General features: G+C 40.8%; 2 protein-coding genes across 7 annotated transcripts in view; both read left to right on the top strand.

The window, feature by feature from the left end:
• The window catches only part of LOC143516653 (uncharacterized), a 41,595-nt gene that overhangs the window by 6,918 nt on the left and 6,907 nt on the right, over window positions 1-27,770 (top strand). The gene's annotated exons all lie outside the window — the stretch shown is intronic.
• On the top strand, window positions 19,210-21,352 carry LOC143516652 (uncharacterized). The gene is made up of 6 exons (XM_077008387.1): window positions 19,210-19,252; window positions 19,372-19,916; window positions 20,011-20,408; window positions 20,606-20,909; window positions 20,985-21,110; window positions 21,220-21,352. The coding sequence occupies exons 2-3, from the start codon at window positions 19,503-19,505 to the stop codon at window positions 20,404-20,406; spliced, it is 810 nt and encodes a 269-aa protein (XP_076864502.1). The 5' UTR covers window positions 19,210-19,252; window positions 19,372-19,502; the 3' UTR covers window positions 20,407-20,408; window positions 20,606-20,909; window positions 20,985-21,110; window positions 21,220-21,352.

Raw genomic sequence — 27,770 nt, 5'->3', positions numbered from 1 at the left:
GGTGTAAAAATCACAATTGACAAAATATGGCACATTTGCATGTTTCACATCTCGTCAATTTAAGGGAGGTATTTTCTTCTATATGCTGTTCTGATTTATGCTGCCCCATTTGAAGAGTTAAGAGAACCCAGAAACTATTCCTCTCCGTTTGATGAATAGGTGATTCAGGGACTGCCATTCGTTGTTGAGAGACTGAGTGAAACTGTTCCTGTTTAAAGTGCTAAGCATCAGTTTTAAAAGTCTTGGACTTTAGTTAAACTAAAAGGGAGTTTAACTTGTGAAATACACTTGTTGGGATGTTGTCGAAACTGTGAAATTGAAACTATTGAGTTACTGTGATTGTTTGCATTTGTTTCTTTATTTTTTTTATCTGCTTGAAAATATTCGATACAATTAATCCTAAAAGGGACATCCAGAATACTCCCTGATCCAATAAATCAGTAAATTGGATCTTTACGAGATGGCTACTTATGATTTATTTCCTGCTTTTTTTGTACTTCAATTCCTTTACTTTCTATGCTCTATGCTTACCTTGGAGTGGGGGCGTCTCACCTGTCCTGTCTGATCTGGGGAGGAAGGAAAAGCTTACAAAAGTAGCGAGTTGACGCTATAGGTAACGTTAGTCCTTCGGGCAGCCACCGTGATAAAGTGTTCCGAAGCCACCTCATCAAATCAGTAGGTACATACCCGTGCAGCTATTTAGTTACACGAGAGCAACCCAAACGGCCGTTAATCAACAGGATAGGCAACCACATATCTATACTAATAGGTACAGAGGCTGTCTGCGCTGGGGGTGGGGACTTAGATCCTTTCGCTTTCCAGACATCTAAGGTCAAGCTACACTTTACTACCCCCCCACTAGGTGGGGCAAGTTATCCCCGCTACATTACTTTATCAAGTGCTTTTAAAAGAAAACTTGAGAATATGCATAAATAAATGAATGAATGTGGCAAAAAAGTATTTACTTTTAATTTAATTTATTTCCTAATACAAACAAAGAAAACTTGAGAGGAGAGAACTGGAGAGGAGAGCAGAGCAGAGGACAGGAGAACAGAGACCTGGAGAGGAGAGGAGATGAGAACAGACAACAGGAGTGGAGAGCAGAGGAGAGGAGAACAGACAACAGGAGAGGAGAACAGACAACAGGAGAGGAAAGACAGGGTACCCGCGGGTCCTTAAAAAGTCTTAAAATGTCTTAAATTTAGTTTTACATATTCAAGGTCTAAAAATGTCTTAAAATGTCTGGAATTTTAGGAGGGGAGGCATTAAAAAGTGTGTTGCTCAGTTTTTCTGTTTTATTTTACCGATGTATATCCCACAATAATTATCATTTCCGCAATGGCCGTATACTCCGCCTAATGGCAGTAGTACGTCACCTAACAGGTGGAAACAGCAGACGATGCTTTAGCTGCCTAACCAGCTGCTTTTCTTATTTGAGGGCTGCGGCGGGAACAACAATAGAAGGCTCCGATGCAGACATGAGTAAATGTCCATTCAGTGAAGTGGCTGGAGGATGAAAAATATTGTGGCTGGCTGAAACCTTCCAGTGATTCGTATGAGGCGCGATGTGAACTTGCCGAAAAACATTCAAACTTGGTACAATGGGCTATAAAGCGCTGGATTCTCATATGAAATCTGAAAAACACAAGCGATATGATGGCACTCGTAATAGTAATATGCATATCGAGTCATTCGCTGCTAACTGCAGTTTAACTGTAAGTGCCAAAAATGATTTGTCTACTGTGTAGTGCGACCAAACGTCTGTATTTCCCGGGACGTATTTCACGTCCTGTGAGGAAATGTCCTGATTAAATTACCTTCATTGGACCATTCAATGTAAATGTACAGGCACTAGGGCACTGCGCACGGCGCTGCATGTGCCGTAACCCCTCAAGCTTTGTTTATACATGATGCGCCGCGACCGTCGCGAGGTTTCGCGTGCCGACAATGACGTAATCGCGGTGGCTCCGCCCCTGCGCGAGGTCCCCGCGTGCTGTTGCTTCGCGAGGTTGTGCACCCCCCCCCCCCCCGTCAGCAACTTACGGTCGCAACCCCCACCCCCCCCACCCCGTCAACAATTTACACTCGCCACCTTCTCCAGGTTCAAATCTCACTCCAAGAGATCTTGAAAAGTTGGCAACCCTGGTATTATTTTTTCTTGTGAGAGGTATTAAAAAGGTCTTAAAAGTCATTGAATTTGAGATTTAAAAATGTGCAGATACCCTGGAAAGAGGAGAACAGAGTAGAACTGGAGAGGAGAGGAGATGGGAGAAGACAATACAAGCGGTATGGAAAACAATGCCTAATAAATATTATTAATAAAATACACGTTTTTAGTACGAAGACTAGCAAAATAATGCCAGATGTAGTTTGTTTTAGCACAGTCTTTTGTATTTAAAATATTGTTTCTAGCTTTATTTTAAGCATGCTTTCCTGAATTACTATTTAACAGGGTAGAAGAGAGGGTGGAGAGCGAGGAAATATGAAATGTGGAGAGACCTGGGGGGTATTCCAAGAAGCGGGGTTAACAAACTCTAAACTTAACCCTGAACTCTGAATTGTCTTACCCCGATCTGACATACTCAGAGTTTTCGGTTCCAAAATGGCAGATCGGAGTTAAAGTAATCAGGGTCGCTCAACTCTGAGTAGGTTGACCCAGACAGAAGCGCGTTCACGCGTAACTATGAAAGGCATTCTTAATGGAGCGCAGATAAATAGGATTTATCATGGACTTAAACACGAAAATCAGCCGAGCATCGTATTTCACACCACTGTAGCTTGAAGTATTAATGACTGCGTATGCAGAATATTTAGATGTTATTAAACGTAAATGTAATATGGCGGTAGCTGCTAGAGAAAGGCAGTCAGCATGTCAAAAAATTGCCAACAGAGTTAATGCGTGAGTGAAAATGATATTTTTATATTTAGCAGAAGGGTGCGATTATATTATTATATTCTCCACATTTATAATACTGTATTGAGTTTTTAAATATTTTTTTTTATCGAACACTTACTAATTCCAGATCTAATCTGAGTGGTGTGAAACACACATGGCATCAGATAAAAATGAAGTATATGAATATAGTACAAAGTGGTATGGCTGTACATAACTATATCTTATTCTTAAAATATATTCTAAAATATATTTATTTACAGGAAAAATGAAATAATGAAACATAACAGTGAATTTGACTGTAATGTATAAAGGTTACAGGGTGGATGGTGGTGTGGGTGATGGTGGTGCATGATTTAATGTGAAAAGCAGTGATTGCAGATGGAGTCTCTGACAACTCCACCATCTCTGTTGTCACCCACATGCATGTAAGGTTCCTCGTCTGTGGGCATGTCAGAGATGGTAGGCTCTTCCTGGATTGTTGCAATGTTGTGTAATACCACATATGCCATTATTATGTGGCACGCCCTATCATGGGTAACTCTGACCTCCTTCAGGCACTGGAACCTGGCCTTGAGGATTCCTAGGGTCATTTAAATTCTTTCCCTGGTTTTGCTGTGGGCCTGATGGTAGCAGGACTGTGGTCCAGGTGCAGGATCTGAATAGGGAGTCATGAGGTATAGGACAGGCAGGGACACCCTCTGTCTCCATGAAGGAGGCTGTCATAGTGTCCTATAATTGCACTAGGGTTTGCAATGATTTAACTATTACACTGCATGTGAACAACTAGCATAACTACCTCAGGCCTACTCTGTTCAGATTTGTTGTACAGTGTGGAATCATACATGGATCCTGGCCATCTGGCTTCAACATTTGTGATGAGGTGGGAAGCATCACATATGATCTTGATGGGGAGAATGGTCAGTTACAATAGCTACGTTATTTTTGTTACCATTAAAGATAAGTACATTATTCATTAAAGATTATAAAGGTTAGTACCTGTACATTAATGCTATGGATGGATTTCTGTTTATGTAATCACCTTCATGTTCTAATGGTGCTGTAATAGGTAGCATATGTAGGCAGGGGAGTAGCAGTTAATTCTGGGCCCTGTACACTCTTAATGTCAGTGGGCCCCTTTAAATGCCAGAAAATGAGGCACATGAGCAAAATGGGCCCCTCTCCCTACTCGGGCCCTGGGTAGCCAGGTCCACTTTTCCCCCCACTACCACACCCATGTATGTAGGTTCCATCAATGCATCCAATCACTCTAGGAAATCCTTAAAATGTAAATGGAATTAAGTTCGTTATATATTGCTTCTCCTTTGCTTAATTTCTTTATTGTCCATGTGAATTAAAGACAAACCAACGATGCTGTGGAATTCCTCTTTGATGTCCATAACTGGCTTATGCCCAGGAAACACCACAAAACTGGGCACTAGTCATTTTAATGCCAGACATACTTTTCGGACAGACCGACATACAGTAGTTTTGTTCCGCATCTCCTACACTATAAAAAAAACTTCCACTAGCAAAAAAACGAAGAGTGATGTATAAAAATCTGGAGAGAATTGAGGGCTGATCCGCGATGTGTAATATTTGAAATGTGACGCTTAATAATGTTATTGATGTAAGTAATGGATTGAGCTGAAAAACGATAACGTTCATTAAAAAAAGAATCTGAAAATGATAGTAGGCCTCTATTCGGGGTTTTATAAGGTGTTCCCGACGAAGAGCTCGGCGAATACACTGAGCTTTCCGACGAAGAGCTCAGCGAATAAACTGAGTTTCAATATCCACATGATCTTCGAGGAAAGGACACGTCATGATGACGTGTTTGTAACTCTGGGTCAGGTCCAAGTTAACCTGCCAGCAAGCAGGTTAGCTTCAGAGCATAAGTTGCTATAGTAACTGACTCCGGTTCTCTCTAAGCTCGGTTTCTGGAACGGAAAACCTTGAGTTTCCGTGAACTCTGAGTTAACTTACCCGGGTTTTCTCGCTTAACCCGCTTCTTGGACCACCCCCCTAATGTCACGTTGAGGACCCCGGCCCCTCCCTTTTGGGCGTGTGTCAACGTTGTCCACGTGCTTTGTCTGCGTCAGTGGATATCCGTGGTTGGGGTTTTGTCGTGTGATTAATAAGTCTCACCTGTGAATCGTCTCGTAATCACGTGGGGCTAATGTGGTTTGTCTATTTAATGTGCGCTCGCGCAGTGTCCTGTGCTCGTCGTTGTCTATGTTTACACGTTGCTGTGATCAGTATATGTTCTTCGTGTGCTATATTGCGCAATTCTCTGTTAAAATAAGTGACGTCTGTGAGAACAAGGACTCTGTGTCTCGTCCGTCTGCCGCCGCCCAGCGTCACACCTGAAATGAACTGAACTGATCAGGACTGGACTGACCTAAAGAAAGAACAGGTTAGGAGAAGAAAGACTAAAACAAAAACATACAGGATAGATAATAAGTAATTCTTAGAGTATTAATTGTGTAGACCCCTTAGCACTAATAATTATTAATATGTCTTTCAATAATTTGTTTCAGTGTGTCATAAAAGGTAAAAGAACAATTTAGAAACAAGTGAATTGTTTACATTATTACCCAGTTGCATGAAATCCATTGTTGACATACTGTTTTGCATACTTTATTGAGGAATGGATTTACTGATGGAATATACCTGGTCCATGTCCTTTAGTAAAAGCTCACTATCTTTAGGTCACCAACAGTCATTCTGCAGAATTTGTGCACCCTTTGTTAAATATATATATAATTAATTGGGCTGAGCCCCGGATCTTTACATACCCAGGCAACGCCCCTGGCTGATACCATGCTTCTATCATGACTCTGAAGAACACACCCACAGCAGCTCATACTAACTGAACATACCCCTAACTGAAAAGAAAAAAATCTATCTATCTATCTATCTATCTATCTATCTATCTATCTATCTATCTATCTATCTATCTATCTATCTCTATCTATCTTTGTGTTAGAAGCATTTGACAGAAGCATTTGTGTTTCTGCTTCTATCATGACTGAAGAACACACCCACAGCTCATACTAACTGAACATACCCCTAACTGAAAAGAAAAATGTATGTATGTATCTATCTATCTATCTATCTATCTATCTATCTATCTATCTATCTAGATTTGATAGAAGCATTTGTGTTTCTGCTTCTATCATGACTGAAGAACACACCCACAGCTCATACTAACTGAACATACCCCTAACTTAAAAGAAAAATGTATGTATGTATGTATGTATGTATCTATCTCTATCTATCTATCTATCCTGTTGAACACTAAAATATAAATGCTAAACAAACAATATTCTGACAACTCAGTAGGACAATTTTATAGGTATGCATTATATCAAACAAAATATTATTGCTTGTATGATTGAGTGAAACAGCATGGGTACGTTGTATTTTTATTATAAGTATCTTCTTATTCATCAAATAACAGTGTTACATTTTTCCCAGAAATTTCTTGGCTGGTACATTTACCGATAATAACCTGAAACCTGATGCTATAATTATATTACTTGTTTCACTTAGTGATATACTGAAACCAGAACTGATGTTCAAGACATCTGGCTGAAGCTTTTTTCTTATACGTTACATTGTCATTGACATTACCAAGTCGAAAATTACTACCAAGTTACTTCTGGCTCCAGTATTCATGGAATCAGCAAGCCAGGCTTCAAACTGTTCCACCTCCTCCGTGGTTTCCAATGGGAACTGAAATCCTTCAGGCATCTCAAGAGACCCCCGGGATCCTTCGTTTGCATCAGATCTGGTGTTCAGGTTACCTAGTGCTCCCAGTATTTGAGTTTGCTGATGCTTAATCTGCTCCAGCAGTGTCAACATATGCAGTTGAGCAGCTATAATGTTACAGAAGAATTAATAGTTAAAATGTTTCAATCAAAAAACCCACAAACAAATATCATTAACCACTAATAATAAGAGGAATAATAAGAGGAATGTGAAGAACAGTAATTTGGGTTTGACAAGTGTGGTTGAAATTCTGAAACCCTTAAATGGTGAGCACAATAAAAGTCAGAAGCAGTTGGGTAAGATAATAACGTACAAAGATTTATTTAACAAAGTATGGATTTAATTAAGCAAGTATGGATTAGTTCCAGAGACCCCTGTTACAAACACACAAGGTGTCTGCCACAGAGAGCCCAGAGACCCCTGTTACAAACACACAAGGTGTCTGCCACAGAGACCCCTGTTACAAACGCACAAGGCGTCTGCCACAGAGAGCCCAGAGACCCCTCTCCGAGAGACCCCTGTTACAAATGCACAAGGCGTCTGCCACAGAGAGCCCAGAGACCCCTCTCCGAGAGACCCCTGTTACAAACACACAAGGCGTCTGCCACAGAGAGCCCAGAGACCCCTCTCCGAGAGACCCCTGTTACAAATGCACAAGGTGCTTGCAAAGAGAGCTAATTCCCCTCGCCGAACTCTCATCTTTTATACTTTAATCATAAGCACACAAGGTGTCCACGAGGTGAACATGAGGTGATCAAAGCATATGATTGGATGAACATAACACAAATCGCACATGATTGGACAAATGTATATTGGCTTCTCCCCTCGCATGCCCCATCCATGCTTGGCAGTCTTGTGATGGCATGATGGACTGAGTGCGGCCGTGGCCCCTTCCAAGTGGAGATTAGGCACCTCCAGCGAGGTCAGTTTAGGAACATCAGAGGAACATCAGATTAGGACTGAGCCGAGGCCGTCCAGAGAGAAGACAAACACTTCTGAGGCCTACTGAAGCCACGAGGATGGCTTCAATGCCATAAATAATACAAATATGTGCAAAAGAGCTCTAACCTATACATCTAATGTGTTTAATATATACTAAAAAAGCCTGACATAAAGGGAAATCATAAAATTTCCATCACACAAGCCAACTTAATAAAAAACAACAATAATAATGCTTTGCAATGCACAACCATAATAAGAACAAGACGACTTAATTAAGCTTACCAGTGCATGGAATGGGTCCAATTCCTGTCCTTGCCACTCTGCAAGTTGGACGAAAGAACTGATGACCCTCCTCAGTTCTCAAGTTAATTTCAGGACGGTACACCGATGATGCAGGTGGGATGGAATCAGCTGGTGGAGGAGTCACCTGAGGGGCCAAGATCTCTGTAGGGAGGAGCGGAGCCAGAGCAGATGGAGGGGGGATCTGAGGGGCCTGAGCAGGTGGAGGGGGGCCCTGTGCTGATGAAGATAGCCAGCTACGTACTGGTTGATGAGCCCGTTGTTTCTTCAGTGGAATTCTCATATCACTCTCATCACTATCTTCATCAGACTCTCCCAAATAGTGGCTGAAAAAACAAGACTAGTTATTTTCTGTAATGCCCATCTAACAGCAGTAAAGGAAAAATTTGTCACTATTTTAATTCTGAAATATTGAAACTAACATTCGCTTGGGTTTTCTCCAAGGCCTTGAGTCCACCTCTTCCTCTGACTGAATGTCAGAAGTGCTGCAATTTAAAGACTTTTTCAAAGCCTGGTGTGCTGTTAAGTAGTTGTCTGCAACAGAAAGAATCTTAGCTCATGTGCATGAGTGTAGTACTAATATTGATTAATAATGAATAATAAGGATTAGACACTAGAGAGCTGATCTACAGTTGAACAATACACCAAACAGCTGAAAATACCACATGTCTTTAGAACAGTGCAATCAAAGTGGACCCAGTCCTCTCCAGGCAGCTCTCTCTGTTGAACTGCTTTATCCACACGTTTGTCAGTAGAGGGTTTTCCATCCACCGAGTTTTTGCGCATTTTGAAAATGCGCATGAAAAAAGCTGGATGGAAAAAGACCAAAATTCGAAAAAAGCTCCAAATATCGCAAAAAGATTTTTACGCTAGGAGGAGGTGGAAAAGTTAGACTATCACATCGCCAAAATTCGGAAAAACTGGATGGAAAAGGGTTTTTCGCATAAACGATGACGTATCATGCCTCAAGTCATGTGGTTCTGTACATGATCGCGATGTAAAGATGACAAATGAATACAAAAACAGTTCTGGAGAGAGCAAAAATTGAATTTAACTTCTCCATGTATAGAAAAGAAAAAGAAAAAAATGTTTCAAAACCTCAACGTGCAAAAATGCGTAACTGCCAGATGGACGTAAAACCACTATTGTTTGGCGTCCTCTCACGTGATCTAAAGTTTATTTGCATAACTGTAATGAATGGAAACAAGACTTAATTCGCATTTATTTCTGCCGAAACTTGGAAATTGCGCATTATTTTTTCGAAAGGTTTGGATGGAAACCCGGCTAGTTTTGTAAGTTGGCCAGAGTGTCTCTCCAGCACTATACCATTCAGATGGCACAACGACACCCTTTCCACTTTCCAAGAGTTTAACAACATGGAACATTCTGAAATGTGAAAAAAGGATCAGTATTAATTAGTTATAATATTATTTTTTTTGTGTTTTTTAAAGGGTTTTTTACCTTAAATAACTCAGAGTAGTATTCTGTAATAGATGTGTATCCAGGGGCAGTTTGTTCATTAGGGCGATTGGGCGACGCACCACGAAAGGATGAAAAGGAAGTTTTTTTTCTCTCACATTCTATCACGGTATTTAATTAACTATGCCTGTTCTGGACAGCGTCTCTTGCCTCTGAATGCCATTGTCCAATCAGCGTTGAGGTGCATTCCCTGTAGTACCGCCCCTTTTGGGGCGATTTGAGTCTAACTGAAAATTGCTCCGACTGCTCTCGTAGACTCTCATGTTAAATTTTTTTTTCTAAAGTTTAGGCGCTGCAATGCAATGTCTATGGGTTCCGGGAGGGCTCGCCCTTACGTGCTTGCGTCAGACGTAACGTAGGGAAATTAATCTGCTCAACACGGCCAGCGTTCCTTCAACCCAGAACAACTCAATCGTTTCATTAAGAGAAGTGCCATTCTGTCGTCGTAATAATCAAGATAAACTAGCAACTAAGGATTTAGGGCCACCGAGACCAAATTTAAACATCAAACAAGTGACGTGTCCACAAAGGGAGGAAAAGAATAAAACCGAGGATTTTTGCGAAACTGGTATGAAGGGAAAACATGTCTAGCAGGCTGTGAAGTAGAGCGCCCTGTTCTGCTTTCCCTGCTCTGCTCCATTCTTAATGCTGTTGCCCATTTATATTTTAAAATAAAAATGCAATACCTAAAATAAAATGCTGTCTGAGGAATACAGAAATTATTGCGAGTGGGAAAGATTCACTTTATTTAATTAATAGTAAATCTGGCCTCTCTCCATGTTTAAAGTTGTTTGTGAGGGCAAATTGAGAGATGACAATCTCAGTTAAATGTTCAGTCATTGTAGAGCTTTAACCTGTGACGATCGGGGTGAGGCGAAGGACGAGACACAGAATCCTTGCAACAGACGTCAATTTTAATCTTTACACACAGAGATTGTGCAATAGCGCACGAGGGACACTTGACACTCACACAAAAACGTGTAGACTCTAGACAACGACGAGCACAGGACACTGCGCGAGCGCACATTAAATAGACAAACCACATTAGCCCCACGTGATTACGAGACGATTCACAGGTGAGACAGATTATCACACGACATAGCCATAACCATGGATATCCACAGACGCAGACGATGCACGTGGACTACGTAAACACACGCCCAAAAGGGAGGGGCTGGGGTCCTCAACGTGACATAACCAAGATGTTATTTACAAGATATATCGGTGCACAAATACGGTACAGTCTATAATGTAAAGAGAAATATATATTTGTGATTATATTTTCATTGGTTAAGTCACTGTTTTTTATTTACCCACTGAAATGGTCACCTTGGATGTCATCACAACAATTGCTCCCCCTGAGATATTTGTCAGAGGCCGTCACTGTGTGTATCCCATGTATGTGCTCACAGTACAACAATAGAAATTCCAATCATTTCAATTTTTTCAATTTTGTTATTCCTATTGCTTCATCCTAAAATGAAAGCATAAGAAATAAGAAAATAGGACAAGAATGCACAATAAGAAGTAACAAACATAAGAAAAGCCTGTAAGGAAAAAAAGAGTTTAATTTCCCTAACTGTCTGTGAGGAGCTGGAGAACGAGCTGCAGGTTATACAGTGAGTGCAGATCACAGAACATAGTAAGCAGTGTGTTTTTGCAAATAACATCACATCTGCAATGATCTACAGTACTTACCTTCATCTCGTTCCTTTGACCCCATCACAGAGGCGTTACAATAACATCCTGTGTTCTATTACTTTAACACTGTGCATAACATTATCTAGTTAATTGATAAATCTTTCCTTGAGATAAGTGTACTTCTTTATAACATGTTATTAAACAAACCGCTGTAAGAATTCTATGTGCACTACAAAATGAAATGACCATGACTAAATAACTTCATTCAGAAGTAGGAGAAGAGGAAGTGTGAGTGCTGATACACATTTCTGTCTATCCAATTAGTAAGACACAACATAGACCTTAATGGAAGTCCCAGCAAAATGCATCCTCAAAAATGCTGAATATGAGCTCTGTAAAATATTTAATCAGAGCACTCTACAACAGTGCAAATGGCACAAATTTCATTGTCAGTGTTGAAAATATTTTCTCTTGCCGTTTTGTCTACTCCTGATCAGAGACTGGTTTCAGCATGAGTTAATGTGAGATAAATGAGGTAGTCCAAGTGAAATTGATATTCAGAAAAAATATCTGACTGAAAGAATTCTGACTGCTTTGCATGAGTTTTTTATCAGAGCACTTCACAATAGTGCATACAGCACAAAATTCATTGTTAGTGAAGAAAATGTCCACTTTTTTTGAAGCAGTGCTGATAAAAAACTGGGTAGCAGTGAAATGACATGCCGGCCCTTGGGTTTAGAAGGTATGCAGTAATGGTATAAACACCAATTTATCTCTGTGAGGCAATGCTACACATTTCTGTGTAATGTCTGATGAGTTGGCACATTTCAGTTAATCCAGTGAGTGAGAGACAGAGCCAAATGGATACTGAAAAAAAACTGACCGCTCTGCATAAGCTCTGTATAACACATAGATTCCATCAGAGCACTCCACAATATTACAAAAGACATGTCAGTCAGACACTGCAAACCTGAGATCATGAGGGGGAAAGGATTTCGGTAGGCGTTGTAACAGTACTGCTAAAATTATACTCTCCTTACTAACGCAGCCCCTGTTGAACATAGAGACATGTGCTTTACATGGTATAACCTACACATCTAGATAAGTCACCAAAACAAAAGACATGTCAGTCAGACATTGCAAACCTGAGATCATGAGGGGAGTAGGATTTCGGCAGGCGTTGTAACAGTACTGCTATAATTATACTCTCCTTACTAACGCAGCCCCTGTTGAACATAAATAAAAATCTAATTTACACACAACACCACTATAAAGAACTCTAGATAACCCTAACCCTAGATAATAAACATCAACTATCAACAATAACCACCTGTTACTACTCAAAAGACCAATCTTTGGTTGATGCTCGTAGTCTGTAAACAGGCCAAGCAGGTGTACGTGCTATATATCTAGATATATCAATTGTAAGACAAAGAGACAAGAGAATACTTCTCATAGGGCTCATCATCGGCAAAAAATTACAGTTGAACTGGACATCAAGAAGGGCTACTATAACTTCCATATAGATGATTAGATTATATATCAATGGAACATTTGTCAGCCTCTATCGAAAGCATTTTCCAATTATTTCAGTTTGATCTGGTCAATGTTTATTCATTTCCCACAACAGCAATCTTCTAAACCCATCTTGAATTCAACACAAACCACTCAAGTACAATATCCCCCTCCACCATCTACCAATACTTAATAATAACCTAAGTTATTCACTTAGTTCTCTTAATAAATCATACACTCTACATAAATCAAATCAAATATATTTGTATAGCGCTTTTCACAACATACTTTGTTCTGCCTTCAACACACAAACGTGTGCACCACATAATGCGTTTGTAACCATTATCATCCATAAATTATTTAATATCTTATGTACAAAGACTGAATGATAAATATGTATACATTTGCATTGTAATTACATTGCATTATGTCGTCTATGTCTAGTCATCTGCGTCTGTGTATCTTTGTGGGTGTGGTTGTGTCCGAGCGTGTTCAACAGTCTCCCCTGTGCCTCGTCTCGTGATCACTCGGGGATTATGTGGTCTGTCTATTTAATGTGCGTTCGCACAGTGTGCTGTGCTCGTCTTTGTTTGAGTCAGTCCACACTTAATGTTTAAATGTTATACATGCGTTGTCTGCGCTGTTTGTATGTTAAATAAAGTGACGTTTGTGCGAACCGTTGGACTCGGTGCCTCGTCCGTCACCCTGCACGCATCGTCACATCTATATAAGTATTACATAACTACACAATTATTCTCTGTTTGGTGTATTTAACAGATAAAATAAGATTCATTTTGCTGGACTAATGTATGTGCAACTGCATGTGCAACTGACTTTGCATTGGATCTAGTGCACATCTATCCCAGAACCATCAGACTGGACTGGATGGGGATCAAAATGTGTTGCACGAAAATATATTAAAACTATTTTACATATAGTAGTGCAGACTTCTTCAGGAGCCTCTTAACTGTCTGTACTGCGCATTCGGCTTTAGCATGGCCCTGGAGGTATTTTGGACTGCTGGTCACATGGTGAAACCCATATGATTCTGCAAACCCGGAAAAGGTAGTTCCCGAGAACTGTGGCTGTTTTCAGTGACCTTGACGCATAATCCACTAACAAGAAGGTTTTATTCCTTAGCATGAACAGATCCGCTCCACACTGCCATGGTCGGCCCAGGTAAGGCGTTGGTATCAGTGGCTCCCTATGATTCTGTCTCTCCTGGCAACATGTTCGGCAGTTAATAACCAACTTGTTTAGCTTCTAGCTGAACCCTGGCCATCATACCGACTATCGTACCCACTCTCTGCACTTGACCATGCCTTGATGTCCTTCGTGTAACTTAAAGAACTTAAAGTCCAGTCTTTGGCCTTTCAGCAGAAGACCATCCTGGACTATGAGAAGGGCTTGTTCTGCCCAGTATAGTTTGAGTGCAGGTTCGTTGGTGCCATGTGCCGGCCAGCCTTCTGAACACAACGGCATCACACGTGCGCGCACACTGTCCTTATGCAGCTGATCTCTCAAAACTCTGAATCTCTGAAATTTCTCCAGCATGGCATGCAGGCGCATATTATGCTCCTCTTGTGTACGACCCCACACCAGCATGTCATCCATATGGCAAACTACACCCTCAAGTCCCTCTGTAACCTCAGTTACCATTTTTCTGGAAGTGTTCTGGGGCTGATGCTATACCAAAGGGTAATCTCTTGAAGAAATAGCAGACATAAGGTCAAAGTCAAATTTATTTATATAGTGCTTTTCACAACACATGTCACAAAGCAGCTTAACAATCGTATGGGTCCAGATCCCTAACGGGCAAGCCAAAGGCAACAGTGGCGAGGAAAAACTCCCTATGATGGTGGGGATTAGGAAGAAACCTCGGGAGGACCAAGACTCAAAAGGGAACCCATCCTCCATTGGGAGGCCCGCTAGCACAAGTCCGTGGTGCGCAGGATGGTTCTACAGATAGAGTTATGGTCCTTGTTCCCCGGCCAAGTAGTCACAGTCCCTTCGGTGTCCTCAAGGTATGCTGTAAAGTAGCCCTGGGGTAAAGTCCATTTAAACCTTCATTGCATGAGAACACACAACATACAATAATCTCCTTCTGTTTTTGTTTCCAGAAATGTACAGAAACTCTAAAAATAAAATTGCCACTGAAACTACCCAAATCAAACCTGTCAATTTATCAATAGTAATTTTTCAAATGTGTATTGGCGTTAGCCCTGTCACTATACCCCAATTCAGATTGGTATAGAAAAAAATCTGATAAAAGCCCAAGTTCTGCAATGCAGATGTTGCAATTGAATGAAATATGTTGCAACACTATTAGTGTGATTGCACAAACAGAAGCTGTGGTATACAGTTTGATAGCTGATCTGTTACATTTACATTTAGGGCATTTATCAGCTTACAAAGTGCATTGCATCTGTTCACAGAATGCATCCTAGATAGTAGCATAGATATGTCAGAATTAAATATACCCTTGAACCAGACTACTAAACTATAGGTTTACCTAGTATTCCAAATAAACAGTCTCAAACTTAAATAGCCTGTCACGATACAGCCCCGGACCCTTCATTTGGGGCATGTGTAGATGTAGTCTGTGTCTATATATGTACTTCCTGTGGGTGTGGCTATTTGTGTATGTGTTCACTCGTCTCATTAGTCCAATGTGCTACAAATGGTTCTCGTTGTGTGTTAAGTATATATTGTCTGTGTTAGTCTTGTCCCGTGCTTACGTGCAGTCAGTGTTACGTTTCTGCTACTTGTGTAGCTATTGTTTGTAATAATAAACTACGAATTATGGTGAGGCATATATAGACAGACAAACTACCATCAGATGAGGCGGATCATAGGCCCCGCCCACCTGAGAGACGAATGCAACGCAACAACAAGACCACTGCCGCTGTATACGGAGGCGACAAGTAGGGGGCCTGCCGTACCGTGACAGTCTCCTCCACCACTACAATTTTTTCTCCTAATTTTATCAATCTTATCATTAACACTAGAGCTCCTAGAGAAGCGAAAAATTTCACAGGGCTTGGTAGGGTCCATGTAGCCCACTCCCCTGCTGTGAAGGGATTAACGCCCATTGTCTTGGTAATGCGGTGGAAGCGGCTCACCCCCAGCTCATACACCTGCCAAAGCACAAGCTGGCTCACCCCCAAGCTCATATGACCAAAACACCAAACGTGATACTTCACGAAAAAGTTGAAGTTACAAGCAGACTGTATGTTACCGATACTACAACAAACGGCAGAAAATTTGTAGACTCGTGTTTCAAAAGTTACAATTCAATCGCACGTAGAGACGACAGTTTCTCTAATGAGTCCCGTCAAACAATAAAAATAAATAAAAATGTTTGAATCTTGCTCTTTGTATATTTCATATACTATACTATATAATATTTGTTGTAATCAAACACTTTCTGTTTCCGCGTTTGAATTCGCGTTTGAAAAGCTAAGAAATTATATGGTGCAATTAGCTTGATGCTAATGTTATATAGGAAATCCCATATCATTGCTAGCGAAAATTAGCATGGTCGCGTTGCATCACTGATAAATGTTGTGATCTAAACAGCAGGCTGGAAAAGGAGAGGAAAAGACAGGAAAACAAATTCATGAGCTCTCTATCTATCTATCTATCTATCTATCTATATATATTTGTGTTAGAAGCATTTGATAGAAGCATTTGTGTTTCTGCTTGTTTGTGATCTAAACAGCAGGCTTGAATCTTGCTCTTTGTACATTTCTTATACTATCTATCTATCTATATTTGTGTTAGAAGCATTTGATAGAAGCATTTGTGTTTCTGCTTGTTTATGATCTAAACAGCAGGCTTGAATCTTGCTCTTTGTACATTTCTTATACTATCTATCTATCTATCTATATTTGTGTTAGAAGAATTTGATAGAAGCATTTGTGTTTCTGCTTGTTTGTGATCTAAACAGCAGGCTTGAATCTTGCTCTTTGTACATTTCTTATACTATCTATCTATATATCTATCTATCTATATTTGTGTTAGAAGCATTTGATAGAAGCATTTGTGTTTCTGCTTGTTTGTGATCTAAACAGCAGGCTTGAATCTTGCTCTTTGTACATTTCTTATACTACCTCTCTATCTACCTCTCTATCTATCTATCTATCTATCTATCTATCTATCTATCTATCTATCTATATCTATCTATATTTGTGTTAGAAGCATTTGATAGAAGCATTTGTGTTTCTGCTTGTTTGTGATCTGTGATCTCTGTGATCAGAGACTTTCTGGGTGAGGCTGCTGCCTCAGTCTTGCTCTGTGAATTAACATAATAAAGGGTGATGTTTGGCTTTGCTAATTGCTGGCAAGAAGGAGAAGAAGGAGGGGTGATGTCCTCAGAATCCTGAATTCTCAGGAGCTCTAGTGTTAACACTGGAGCTCCTGAGATTTCAAGGTTCTGAGGACATCACCCCTCCTTCTCCTGCCCAATTAGCAGGACCATACATATGTTAATTTCAGAGCAAGACAGGAGCAGAAAGACAGGCAGGAGCTCTGTGGCAGGAGCTCTGTGGTGCACCAGGTCTAGTCTGTGTGCAGTCTGTGTGCACCAAGTCTAGTTTGTAGTCTAAAATAAATAAATAAAGTTTAGCCCTGTTTCGGCGTTATGTGTGAAGCGCTACATATTGACATAAGTATTATTTAGAGCGGTGAACCATTATCATTAGCGTGGTATTGGCGTTATGTATGAAGCAAGCGTCTCAGATTTTCTTGTGTATGCACTTCAATAGCGCCACACATTTACATGGCTGAACCAACCATTATCACGGGTCCATATTGTTCCCGTGAAACACATTATCATTAGCGTGGTATTGGCGTTATGTATGAAGCAAACGTCCCAGATTTTCTTGTGTATGCACTTCAATAGCGCCACACATTTACATGGCTGAACCAACCATTATCACGGGTTCATATTGTTCCCGTGAAACACATTATCATTAGCGTGGTATTGGCGTTATGTATGAAGCAAGCGTCCCAGATTTTCTTGTGTATGCACTTCAATAGCAGCAACAAAGTAATAAAGGTATAGTAAAGTAATATTTATTTTTACATTTACTTATTTTTACTCATACAGCATAGTAACATAATATTTTTTTTGCAGTGTTTATGCTTGTGTTTGACTGATATTTCGTTTGTGTAAATAAGATATTTTGTTCGTGTAAATAACTTAGCGTCATTTATTTATTTTTACTCATACAGCATAGTAATATAATATTTTTTGCAGTGTTTATGCTTGTGTTTGACCGATATTTCGTTCGTGTAAATAAGATATTTCGTTTGTGTAAATAACTTAGCGTCATTTATTTATTTTTACTCATACAGCATAGTAATATAATATTTTTTGTGTTTTCTTGTGTTTGACTGATATTTCGTTCGTGTAAATAAGATATTTCGTTTGTGTAAATAACTTAGCGTCATTTATTTATTTTTACTCATACAGCATAGTAATATAATATTTTTTGCAGTGTTTATGCTTGTGTTTGACTGATATTTCGTTTGTGTAAATAAGATATTTCGTTTGTGTAAATAACTTAGCGTCATTTATTTATTTTTACTCATACAGCATAGTAATATAATATTTTTTGCAGTGTTTATGCTTGTGTTTGACTGATATTTCGTTTGTGTAAATAAGATATTTCGTTTATGTAAATAACTTAGCGTCATTTATTTATTTTTACTCATACAGCATAGTAATATAATATTTTTTGCAGTGTTTATGCTTGTGTTTGACTGATATTCACGGATTGCCGTGAACCATTATCACGGGTCCAATCACCTTTTATTGTTCCCGTGTATGCAGGGGATTAGCCCGGTTTCGGTTTCGGCGTTATGTGTGAAGCGCCACCTATTATAATAAAGTATAATTAGTATGCGCTGTTGTGGGTGTGTTCTTCAGAGTCATGATAAAAGCTGAAACCCAAAGGCAGGCGACTTACATTTTCACTACTATCCTGTGTGGAGACGACGCAAAACACCATGGCAAGACAGAGGACGTTCACCGGTCAAGAAGTTGCGGCTTTGCTGACCAACGAGGACTGCTGTGAGTCCGATGCGGGAGAAGGACCCTCCTGTTTTTTGACCAGCGATTCATCCGATGAAGAAAGAAGCAGTACATCGGATGAGGTACAACAGAGCCCTCCAAGGAAGAGACGGACACAGGCTGACACCACACCTGCACCAACCGTACGGGCAAAAGATGGAACTGTTTGGGAGAAGGTTGGCATCGCACGCTCTCGTGTCAGCAGCTGTTCGCCTAATTCAACATTTGTTGAGCCGTCCGGGCCTACAGAGCATGCAAAGGTATAGTAACTTCATATTTCTTTCCAGTGTTTCTGCTTGTGTTTGAATGATATTTAGTACGTGTAATTTACCTAGCGTCATTTGTTTACTTTTACTAATACAGCGTAGGATCACAAGCAGACTGCAGAGTTTTCTGTGTTTGGTCGTCATGGAGATGCTGCGAATCATCACAGACTGCACTGTCCATGAAGCCCGCAGAACAGACAGCAGCTGGAGTTTGTCGGTCAGCGAGTTTATGGCATTCGTAGCAATCCTATTTCTACGAGCAGTCCTCTGTCCAGTTGGAGCGATGTCGGACTGTTGGTCGGCAATGTTCGCTGTGCCTTCGATCCAGGAGACAATGGCACGGGACCGCTACCAAGAAATCATGCGGTACTTGCGCTTTGATAATAAGGACACCCGTGCGGAGCGTGCAAAGAGCGACAGATTTGCTGCGATTTCGGACATCTGGCAGCGATTTGTGAACAACTGCATTTTGTGCTATACCCCAGGCAAGGAACTGACAGTCGACGAGCAGCTGTTTCCGACCAAGGTTCGCTGTCCATTCACCCAGTACATTGCCTCAAAGCCGGACAAGTTTGGAATAAAGTTTTGGGTTGCTTCTGAGTTGAACACAAAGTACATGTGCAACGCCATTCCATACCTTGGAAAGGACCCCGATCGTCCCAAGGGGGAAAGAGTGTCCGAGAATGTGGTGATGAAGCTTATGAAGCCATACCTGGGCAAGGGCAGAACTGTAGCCACAGACAATTTTTTCACATCTCTTTCCCTGGCTAAGAAGCTGCTGGAATGCAACACGACTCTGCTTGGGACAATGAACAAGATTCGCCGAGAAGTTCCTTTGGAAGCCAAAAACGCCAAGGGACGTGAGAAGTTGTCAACGGAGGTGTACAGATCCGATGATGCGCTTCTGACGGTGTATGCCTCCAAGCCCAACAAAACAGTTTGCGTTCTGAGCACTATGCACACGCACGTGGAGATTGCAGACGACCGCAAAAAGAAGCCAAACACTGTGACGGACTACAACCGGACGAAGGTATGCATGTGTTGGCATTGATAAATCAATTTATCATACATGAATGAATTTATTCAAAATATAACATGTACTTCTTTGTATTTGTTCTTTGCAGTGCGCCGTTGACATCATGGACCAGAAGGCGCGTGCATACACAGTGCGCGCAGGAACACGCCGGTGGCCCGTTGCAGTGTTTTATAACATACTTGACCTGGCAGCGATGAACGCGCATGTTTTGTACACGGCATGTACGGGGTCCACAGAGAGTAGGAGAGTTTTTATGTGTACTCTTGCTGAGGAACTCCGTCTTCGTTTCCTACAGAAAAAGGAGTTGAAGAGAACGCCACGTCCTTCGCCTGCTCCTGGAAAGAAGACTACGTGTCAGGTGCAGACAAACTGCAACCGGAACCACAGCATAACCCCGTGCGCTGCATGCGGCAAGTACACCTGTCGCAAGTGTAGGGCAGAGTGTCCCTGGCTGTGTGGCAACTGTGTACCTAAAACTACATGAAGGTACGTCGATAAGTATATTTATATATATATATGAATGAATTAATGTTTCAATTTATATAGCGCCTTATCTAAATACCCAAGGCGCTTTACAATTGTTAACACAGCTACGTTACAGACAACCAATCACACACACATATATATACACACACACTATTATTTGAACATAACCAAAAATCTCTTCTCTTTCTGTTCCACAGTCGCACATCATGAAACCCGGTGTCACGGTCTGCCCCGCATCTCCTGCCATTTCATGTCTGTTTCCGTGTTAGTCCTCTGTTTATTTCTCGTCGTGGTTGCTGGTTATTTTTCTCATGGTTGCTGGAATTGGATTCCCGTTCTGTTATGACCCATGCCTGTGATATTTTCACAGAATCAATTTATACATGAATGAATTCGTTCTAAATATAACATGTACTTCTGTGCGTGCATACACAGTGCGCGCAGGAACACGCCGGTGGCCCGTTGACCTTGGCAGCGATGAACGATGAACCTGCCGCAAATGTAAGAAAGAGGGTCCCTGGCTGGTACACATGAATAAATTCGTTCAAAATATAACATGTACTTTGTTCTTTGCAGTGCGCCGTTGACAGACATCATGAAGGTTCGTGCATACACAGTGCGCGCAGGAACACGCCGGTGGCCCGTTGCATGCGGCGAGTACACCCTGGCTGTGTAGCAACTGTTGGCTACAACTACATGAAGGTACGTTGATAAGTAGGCCTACATACGTAACACCACATATGTTACGTATTTTTGTCTTCTGAAAGATTTTATTCAAAATGTAAGGTGTACCTTGAATTGTTCTCCACAGCATCAACGCGTGTGTTGCATGCGGCAAGTGCATCTGGCGAGTACACCCTCAACTTCAAGACACCCTCAACTTTCTTGACATTCCACTTCAAGAAACCCGGAATAGACATCCATGTTTGATCAAAATAAAGTTGTTTTACAGCACATGAATTTGTTCTTCCTGTCTTTTCCTCTCCTTTTCCAGTCTGCTGTTTAGATCACAACATTTATCAGCCATATATATAATTGCGCCATATAATTTCTTAGCTTTTCAAACGCGGAAACAGAAAGTGTAACAAATATTATATAGTGTAGTAAATATACAAAGAGCTTCAAACAATATACAAAGAGGTTCAAACCATTTTATTTGTTTTTATTGTTTGACGGGACTCATTTGAGAAACTGTCGTCTCTACGTGCGCTTGAATTGTATCTTTTGAAACACGAGTCTACAAAATTTCCGCTGTTTGTTGTAGGATCGGTAACATATACAGTCTGCTTGTTTGTAACCAAGTTTTTCGTGAAGTATCACGTTTGGTGCTTTGTATGAGCTTCGAGGTGAGCCGCTTGTGCTTTGGCAGGCGTATGAGCTGGGGGTGAGACGCTTCCACCGCATTACCAAGACAATGGGCGTTAATCTCTTCACAGCAGGGGAGTGGGCTACATGGACCTTACTAAGCCTTGCGAAAATTTTCGCGGCCGTCGGGTTCCTAGTGTTAAAGAATTTCATAAAATTGGTACTGCTACTAGTGGGATTAGTGAATTGATTTGTTCATGGCTCCTCGTAAGGCTGGAAACAGTTTTAAATAGAAATTGTTTTTCTATTAAGGCCGATAAGTATGAGGATTTTGCCTTATGGAGGGCATGCTTATATTCAATAAGGCTGCTTTTCCATGATAGTCTATACACTTCTAACTTAGAATTTTGCCATTTACGCTCCAGGATCCGCGCAGCTCGTTTGAGACTACGCGTGTGCTCATTGTACCATGGCGCTATTCTTCTCTCCGTGGCTCTCTTATATCGTAATGGCACAACTTTGTCTAAAGCTGTACGAAGGGAAGTCTCGACGTGCTCGGTGAAACGCTCTAGTCCTTCCGGAGCTACAGGTGGATCAGTGTTTGTCAGACCCGGTAAAATATCAGTGAGCGTGGCTATGGTACTGGGTGTTATAGTTAGTTTAATTTGGTAGCGGGGTGGCCGATGAATACCGTCAGTCAAGCACAACTCGTACGTTATGAGGCTGTGGTCAGAAACGGCCTCACTCTGAGGAAGAATTGCTAAACTGCATATGTTAATACCAAATGACAAGACCAAGTCTAAAGTATGACTACAGTTATGCGTAGGACCCACCACATTCTTAGTGACACCCATTGAATCAAGAATTGCTTGAAAATTTATACTAAGAGTCACACAGATTTTCAAAATGGATGTTAAAATCACCAACTATAATCAACTTATCGGCTGATGGCACTACATGAGACAGGAAGTCTGAAAACTCCTGCAAGAACTCAGAGTATGAACCAGGGGGGCGGTAAATAGTAATTAACATAAATGACTGTGACACTTTGTTGGTTGTTAAATTTGATACATTTGATACAGTGAGGATGAGATGTTCAAAAGAATTAAACTTGAAGCCGAATTGAGAAATGCCTACATCGGAGTCATATATTGTGGCGATACCACCTCCTCGACCATTTGGACGGGGATTATGGACATATCTATAACCAGATGGAGAAGCTTCGTTTAGGGCCATATAGTCGTCTGGTCGGGTCCAGGTTTCCGTCAAGCAAAGCATGCATAGATTATGATCGGTAATCATTTCATTAACAAGCAATGCTTTAGATGACAGGGATCTAATATTTAGCAGTCCTAGTTTCAGGATTAAACTACTCTCTGGGGGAGTGTAGTTGAATTTAACCTTGATTAAATTTTGTCTACTAACTTTGCAAAAAGTATTTTTGGTACTCGAGGAACAGACAGTTTCAATCTGGTGTGACCTAGGTGACATCTCTTTGCAGCTCGCAGACGCAGCCTGTGTGATCGTTTGTCAGGTGTTACAAACCCCTCAAGCACTGTCTGGGGGGGGGGGGGGGGGGTAAGAGGAGTATGTAACAAGTGGAGATGGCAATCAGGTGGAATGGATGAATGAGAGACTGAGATGATGTGGGAAAGAAGACCACAACAAAATTCCTAAGGTCAATATGTTTACTGTGGGATATGGAATATATATATTAGTGGTGGGCCGTTAATGGCGTTCGTTAATTTGATACTCTTATCGGGCGATATAAAAATTATCGCTGTTAATCTATTCTTAAAGTTGGGTTGGGAACTGGGTCAAAATAGGTAAGCAAACTATGATGACTTTCACCTTGATAGTTTAGCTCGGCTGTATTCCTAACCAAATTGGACAGTAGGGGCGAGAACGAGTACGGGAAAAGAAAACCAAACAACAAAACAAACAGCGGCCTACCCTACCTGGTGCTAAGCGACTTCTTTTAACTTACAACATCCATAAATCATACCTAACAACAAAACAACGAATAAAAGGAAACACCATAAACAACATACAACTACGCAAAACAAAGACACAATCCACCACGCACAAGAACAAGGGCAGTATCACAACTCTTAACATCGGGTAGCAGATGTGTATCAAAATGATCCTCAAAACAGGGAGAACAAACGAGGAGAGCCTGCCACTCTCTCCTGCCGTCTTCACTTCCAGGAAGCCTTTTGTAGCTGAGGACTGACTTGTCAGGCACCACCCAGAACCATGTGACTCCATCATCCCGGGTGCACCTGAAAGAGATTACAACACAACACCACACATTCCACAGCACATCACGCTCCCTCGGGAGAACAGCACAATCATACAGCAACAACTCATCACGCTCCCGTAAGAGAATAGTACTATGTGTACAGTAATAACTCATCACATTAGGACCTAACAACGAGTTTTCAAACCTGTGAATTACAAATCGTACGTGTATTTACATGGATGCCGCCATGAAGTCGCCAGGTTTGCTTCATGTAAAATTCATTTTAAGGAACGTAAAGTGTTACCGGAGCGGAGCTCGGAGCAGTCGTTTTCTGCATGGTCCTAGCGCTAGATTCGTCGCTATTTAAATATTCCTTTTTTCTTTTTAACCGTTAAAACTGCAGAGGACCAAAACTGGCTTTTGAAAAATTATGTCCGTGAGGTTAAATGTACTAAATGTTGGCTTACATTTCAAATCTCATGTTTAGCTGCATAAACATGCTATCAACCCCTTTTAATGTACAGTATGTAGGCTTACAAATTCATGTTTAACTGAATAAACCGTTGAACACGAGTAGCCTACATTTTATTCAGCATGTTTTTTTTCTTCAAGTATCAAAATAGAACAGCTTTCTCAAGCAGTCATTGATGCATTTTGGAAACAGGAGATGAGCCCCTGGTCTAATGCACTCCCTGTATTAAGAAACCCTATCTCAAAAACTGACTTTGTTATTACTTGGGTAGCACGCATATGAGCCATTTTAATATAGATTAATCTAGATTAATTTCAAGATTTCAGTGAGATTAATCTAGATTAAGAAAATTAATCTATGCCCACCCCTAATATATATATTCATACACTACCGTTCAAAAAAGTTTGGGGTCACTTAGAAATGTTATTATTTTTGAAAGAAACACAGTTTTTTTTTTCTTTCAATTTAGCTAACATTAAATGCATCAAAAATACACTCTATACATTATTAATGTGGTAAATGACTATTCTAGCTGTAAACGTCTGGTTTTTAATGCAATATCTACATAGATGTATGGAGACCCATTTCCAACAACCATCACTCCAGTGTTCTAATGGTACATTGTGTTTGCTAACTGTGTAAGGAGGCTATTGGATATTTAGAAAACCCTTGAAAACCCTTGTGCAAGTAGGTTAGCACAGCTGAAAACAGTTTTGCTGATTAGAGAAGCTATAAAACTGACCTTCCTTTAAGCTAGTTGAGAATCTGGAGCATTACAATTGTTGGTTCGATTAAACTCACAAAATGGCCAGAAAAAAGACAACTTTCAATTGAAACTCGACAGTCTATTCTTGTTCTGAGAAATGAAGGCTATTCCATGCGAGACATTGCCAAGAAACTGAAGATTTCCTACAATGGTGTGTACTACTCCCTTCAGAGGAGAGCACAGACAGGCTCTAACCAGAGTAGAAGGAGAAGTGGAAGGCCCCGCTGCACAACTGAGCAAGAAGACAAGTACATTAGCGTCTCCAGTTTGAGAAATCGACACCTCACAGGTCCTCAACTGGCAGCTTCATTAAATAGTACCCGCAAAACGCCAGTGTCAACATCTACAGTGAAGAGGCGACTCCGGGATGCTGGCCTTCAGGGCAGAGTGGCAAAGAAAAAGCCATATCTGGCTAATAAAAGAAAAAGATTAATATGGGCAAAAGAACACAGACATTGGACAGAGGAAGATTGGAAAAAAGTGTATAAAAAACACATATATTTTAGCCATTGGGCTTATTTTGAGTACAGAATTTTATATTAATGAAAGATTTCAAGGTTATATTTAAAATTATAGACTTTAAATAAAAAATAAATTGTTGGGCTCTTTGATGGGCCCCCCTGGCCACGGGGCCCGGGACAACAGACCCGGTTGTCACCCCCTGTCGACGGGGCTGACCCCAATGGCTTGAGCAGGAACAAGTGTAATAAAATACAAGCTATTTCTTTAAAAATACAGTTTATTCATTCTACTTTCGATTTACAAATTCTATATAAAAGGCATAAACAATAGCTTTGATCAGTAAAAGTTATCCACTAACAACAGTTAGCCTTAGAGACTAACCCTCAGAGTTACTGTACCGTTCCCAGCACCCCAAATGTGGCCAAACCATTCACTCTAATACCACCCTCAGTTTCCTGACGTATTAACCCCTACTTACAATCCCATATGCATATAAAAAAAAGTAAATCAAACCTACAGTACACGCCAAAAAAAGTTCACTTTCAACCACACACTGTACACTTCCAAACTACCTACACAGCACAAGTACTTCCCCAAATTAGGGTTAAATACGTACAGTACACTGAGGTAGACTACAATCGTTCAACATCTCATGTAATGCCACACTAGCCAGGAGGGAACAGAGTATATTTTATCTTCAATATACATATCTGATTTTTGGCAACCCAGATTACAATATACTCAGAGTATCAAAACAAAAACCCAAACAAAACAGTACAAAGGACAATGAAACAATGCAACAGAAACTGTATCTAAAAACAAAACAAGAAAAAAAAAACCAGGAAAAACAAAACAGTGTCTATTGTCCCCACAGGCACCAGTACTCTGCAACGTATACACAAGCACACCATTAGTCAAACAAGCCTAGGTGTAAAAGTTAACGGCTACTAAAACTAGCCCAGATTGTACCTGTATCACACCAGTGTTAGGCCCCTTTAACCCAGTTCTCCAGCTTCTGTTGGCCACCTGAATCTGGCTGGAGCTGTAATACACAACTACTTCTTTTAAAAAGAATAGTTTAAGCTAGTTTCAACAACAAATACAAGCTAACAATCTCATACCTGCTTGTTATTGGCTACAGGTGCAAAACCTCCAGCACTGAACCTCCCAAACACGCTCTACTGTCCGCCGGTAACTGGTCCATTCATGCTTTCCCCGACGTCCAAACCAAATATAGGCCACTCTATCCACTCGGGGGATGATCCTCATTTAAACACTGAAACTGCAGTTTCCACAATCTGACCTTCACTTTCTGCTCATGTTAACCAACCTTAAAATGCGCAGGAGCAGAGAAATATCTTAATTATCAGCCTTTTACCAGAACGGGAAGCTGCACGAGACCAAACAATCTTTTAACCACCTGTCGCGGGACTAATATACCCTCAAGATCGGCTTTCATATTAAAAGTCTCTTTCTCACCTTAAAAAGGGCCGCCCCCAGGGACAGACTTCACATTAAAAATACCTCCCTCATATTTAGCCCTGCCGGCTACAAATATAACTCAGAAAAGGATTTCTCTGTGCATGTATCCCAAGCAGCTTGTTGGCATGTAGATAGCTAACTGTGCGTGGTGGTAAGATACACTTGCATCCTCTTCCAGGCTTGTTTGTCACTGTTGCAGATGTTTTTAACTTTTTGGTGATTGCTGACTTTGATGACTGTAGATAAGGGCTTCTGCAAATGACTGGCTATTTTCTTGTAGCCATTGCCTGATTTATGAAGGTCAACACATATCTGCCTTACTTGAGTAGTGTGTTCTCTTGTCTTTCCCATGTTTAAGAGTGAGTAAGAGAAATAGAGTGAGATTATCCTTCTGCAATAAAAAAATTATTGTCGCGTTACAGCCCCTGACCCATCCTTTTGGGGAGTCTGCATCTATGGATCTTCGTGGGTGTGGTTGTGTCTGAGCGTGTTCATTGGTCTCCCCTGTGGATCGTCTCGTGATACTTGGAGCTTATGTGGTTTGTCTATTTAATGTGCGTTCGCGCAGTGTCCCGTGCTCGTCTTTGTCAGAGTCGTTCATGTTTGGGTGTTTGTGTATTCCACGTGCGCTGT

The sequence above is a fragment of the Brachyhypopomus gauderio genome, chromosome 6, assembly GCF_052324685.1.
Source record: "Brachyhypopomus gauderio isolate BG-103 chromosome 6, BGAUD_0.2, whole genome shotgun sequence".
Taxonomy (NCBI): Eukaryota; Metazoa; Chordata; class Actinopteri; order Gymnotiformes; family Hypopomidae; genus Brachyhypopomus; species Brachyhypopomus gauderio.
Note: the sequence above shows the minus strand (reverse complement) of the source record. Positions and strands in the feature narration are given on the sequence as shown.

What these genes read in the sequence shown, in the direction of transcription:
- LOC143516652 (XM_077008387.1), top strand. Translation starts at nt 19,503, where the DNA reads ATGTGCAACGCCATTCCATACCTTGGAAAGGACCCCGATCGTCCCAAG. An exon ending in CGGACTACAACCGGACGAAG is followed by an intron (nt 19,917 to 20,010) that starts GTATGCATGTGT and finishes TGTTCTTTGCAG; the next exon opens with TGCGCCGTTGACATCATGGA.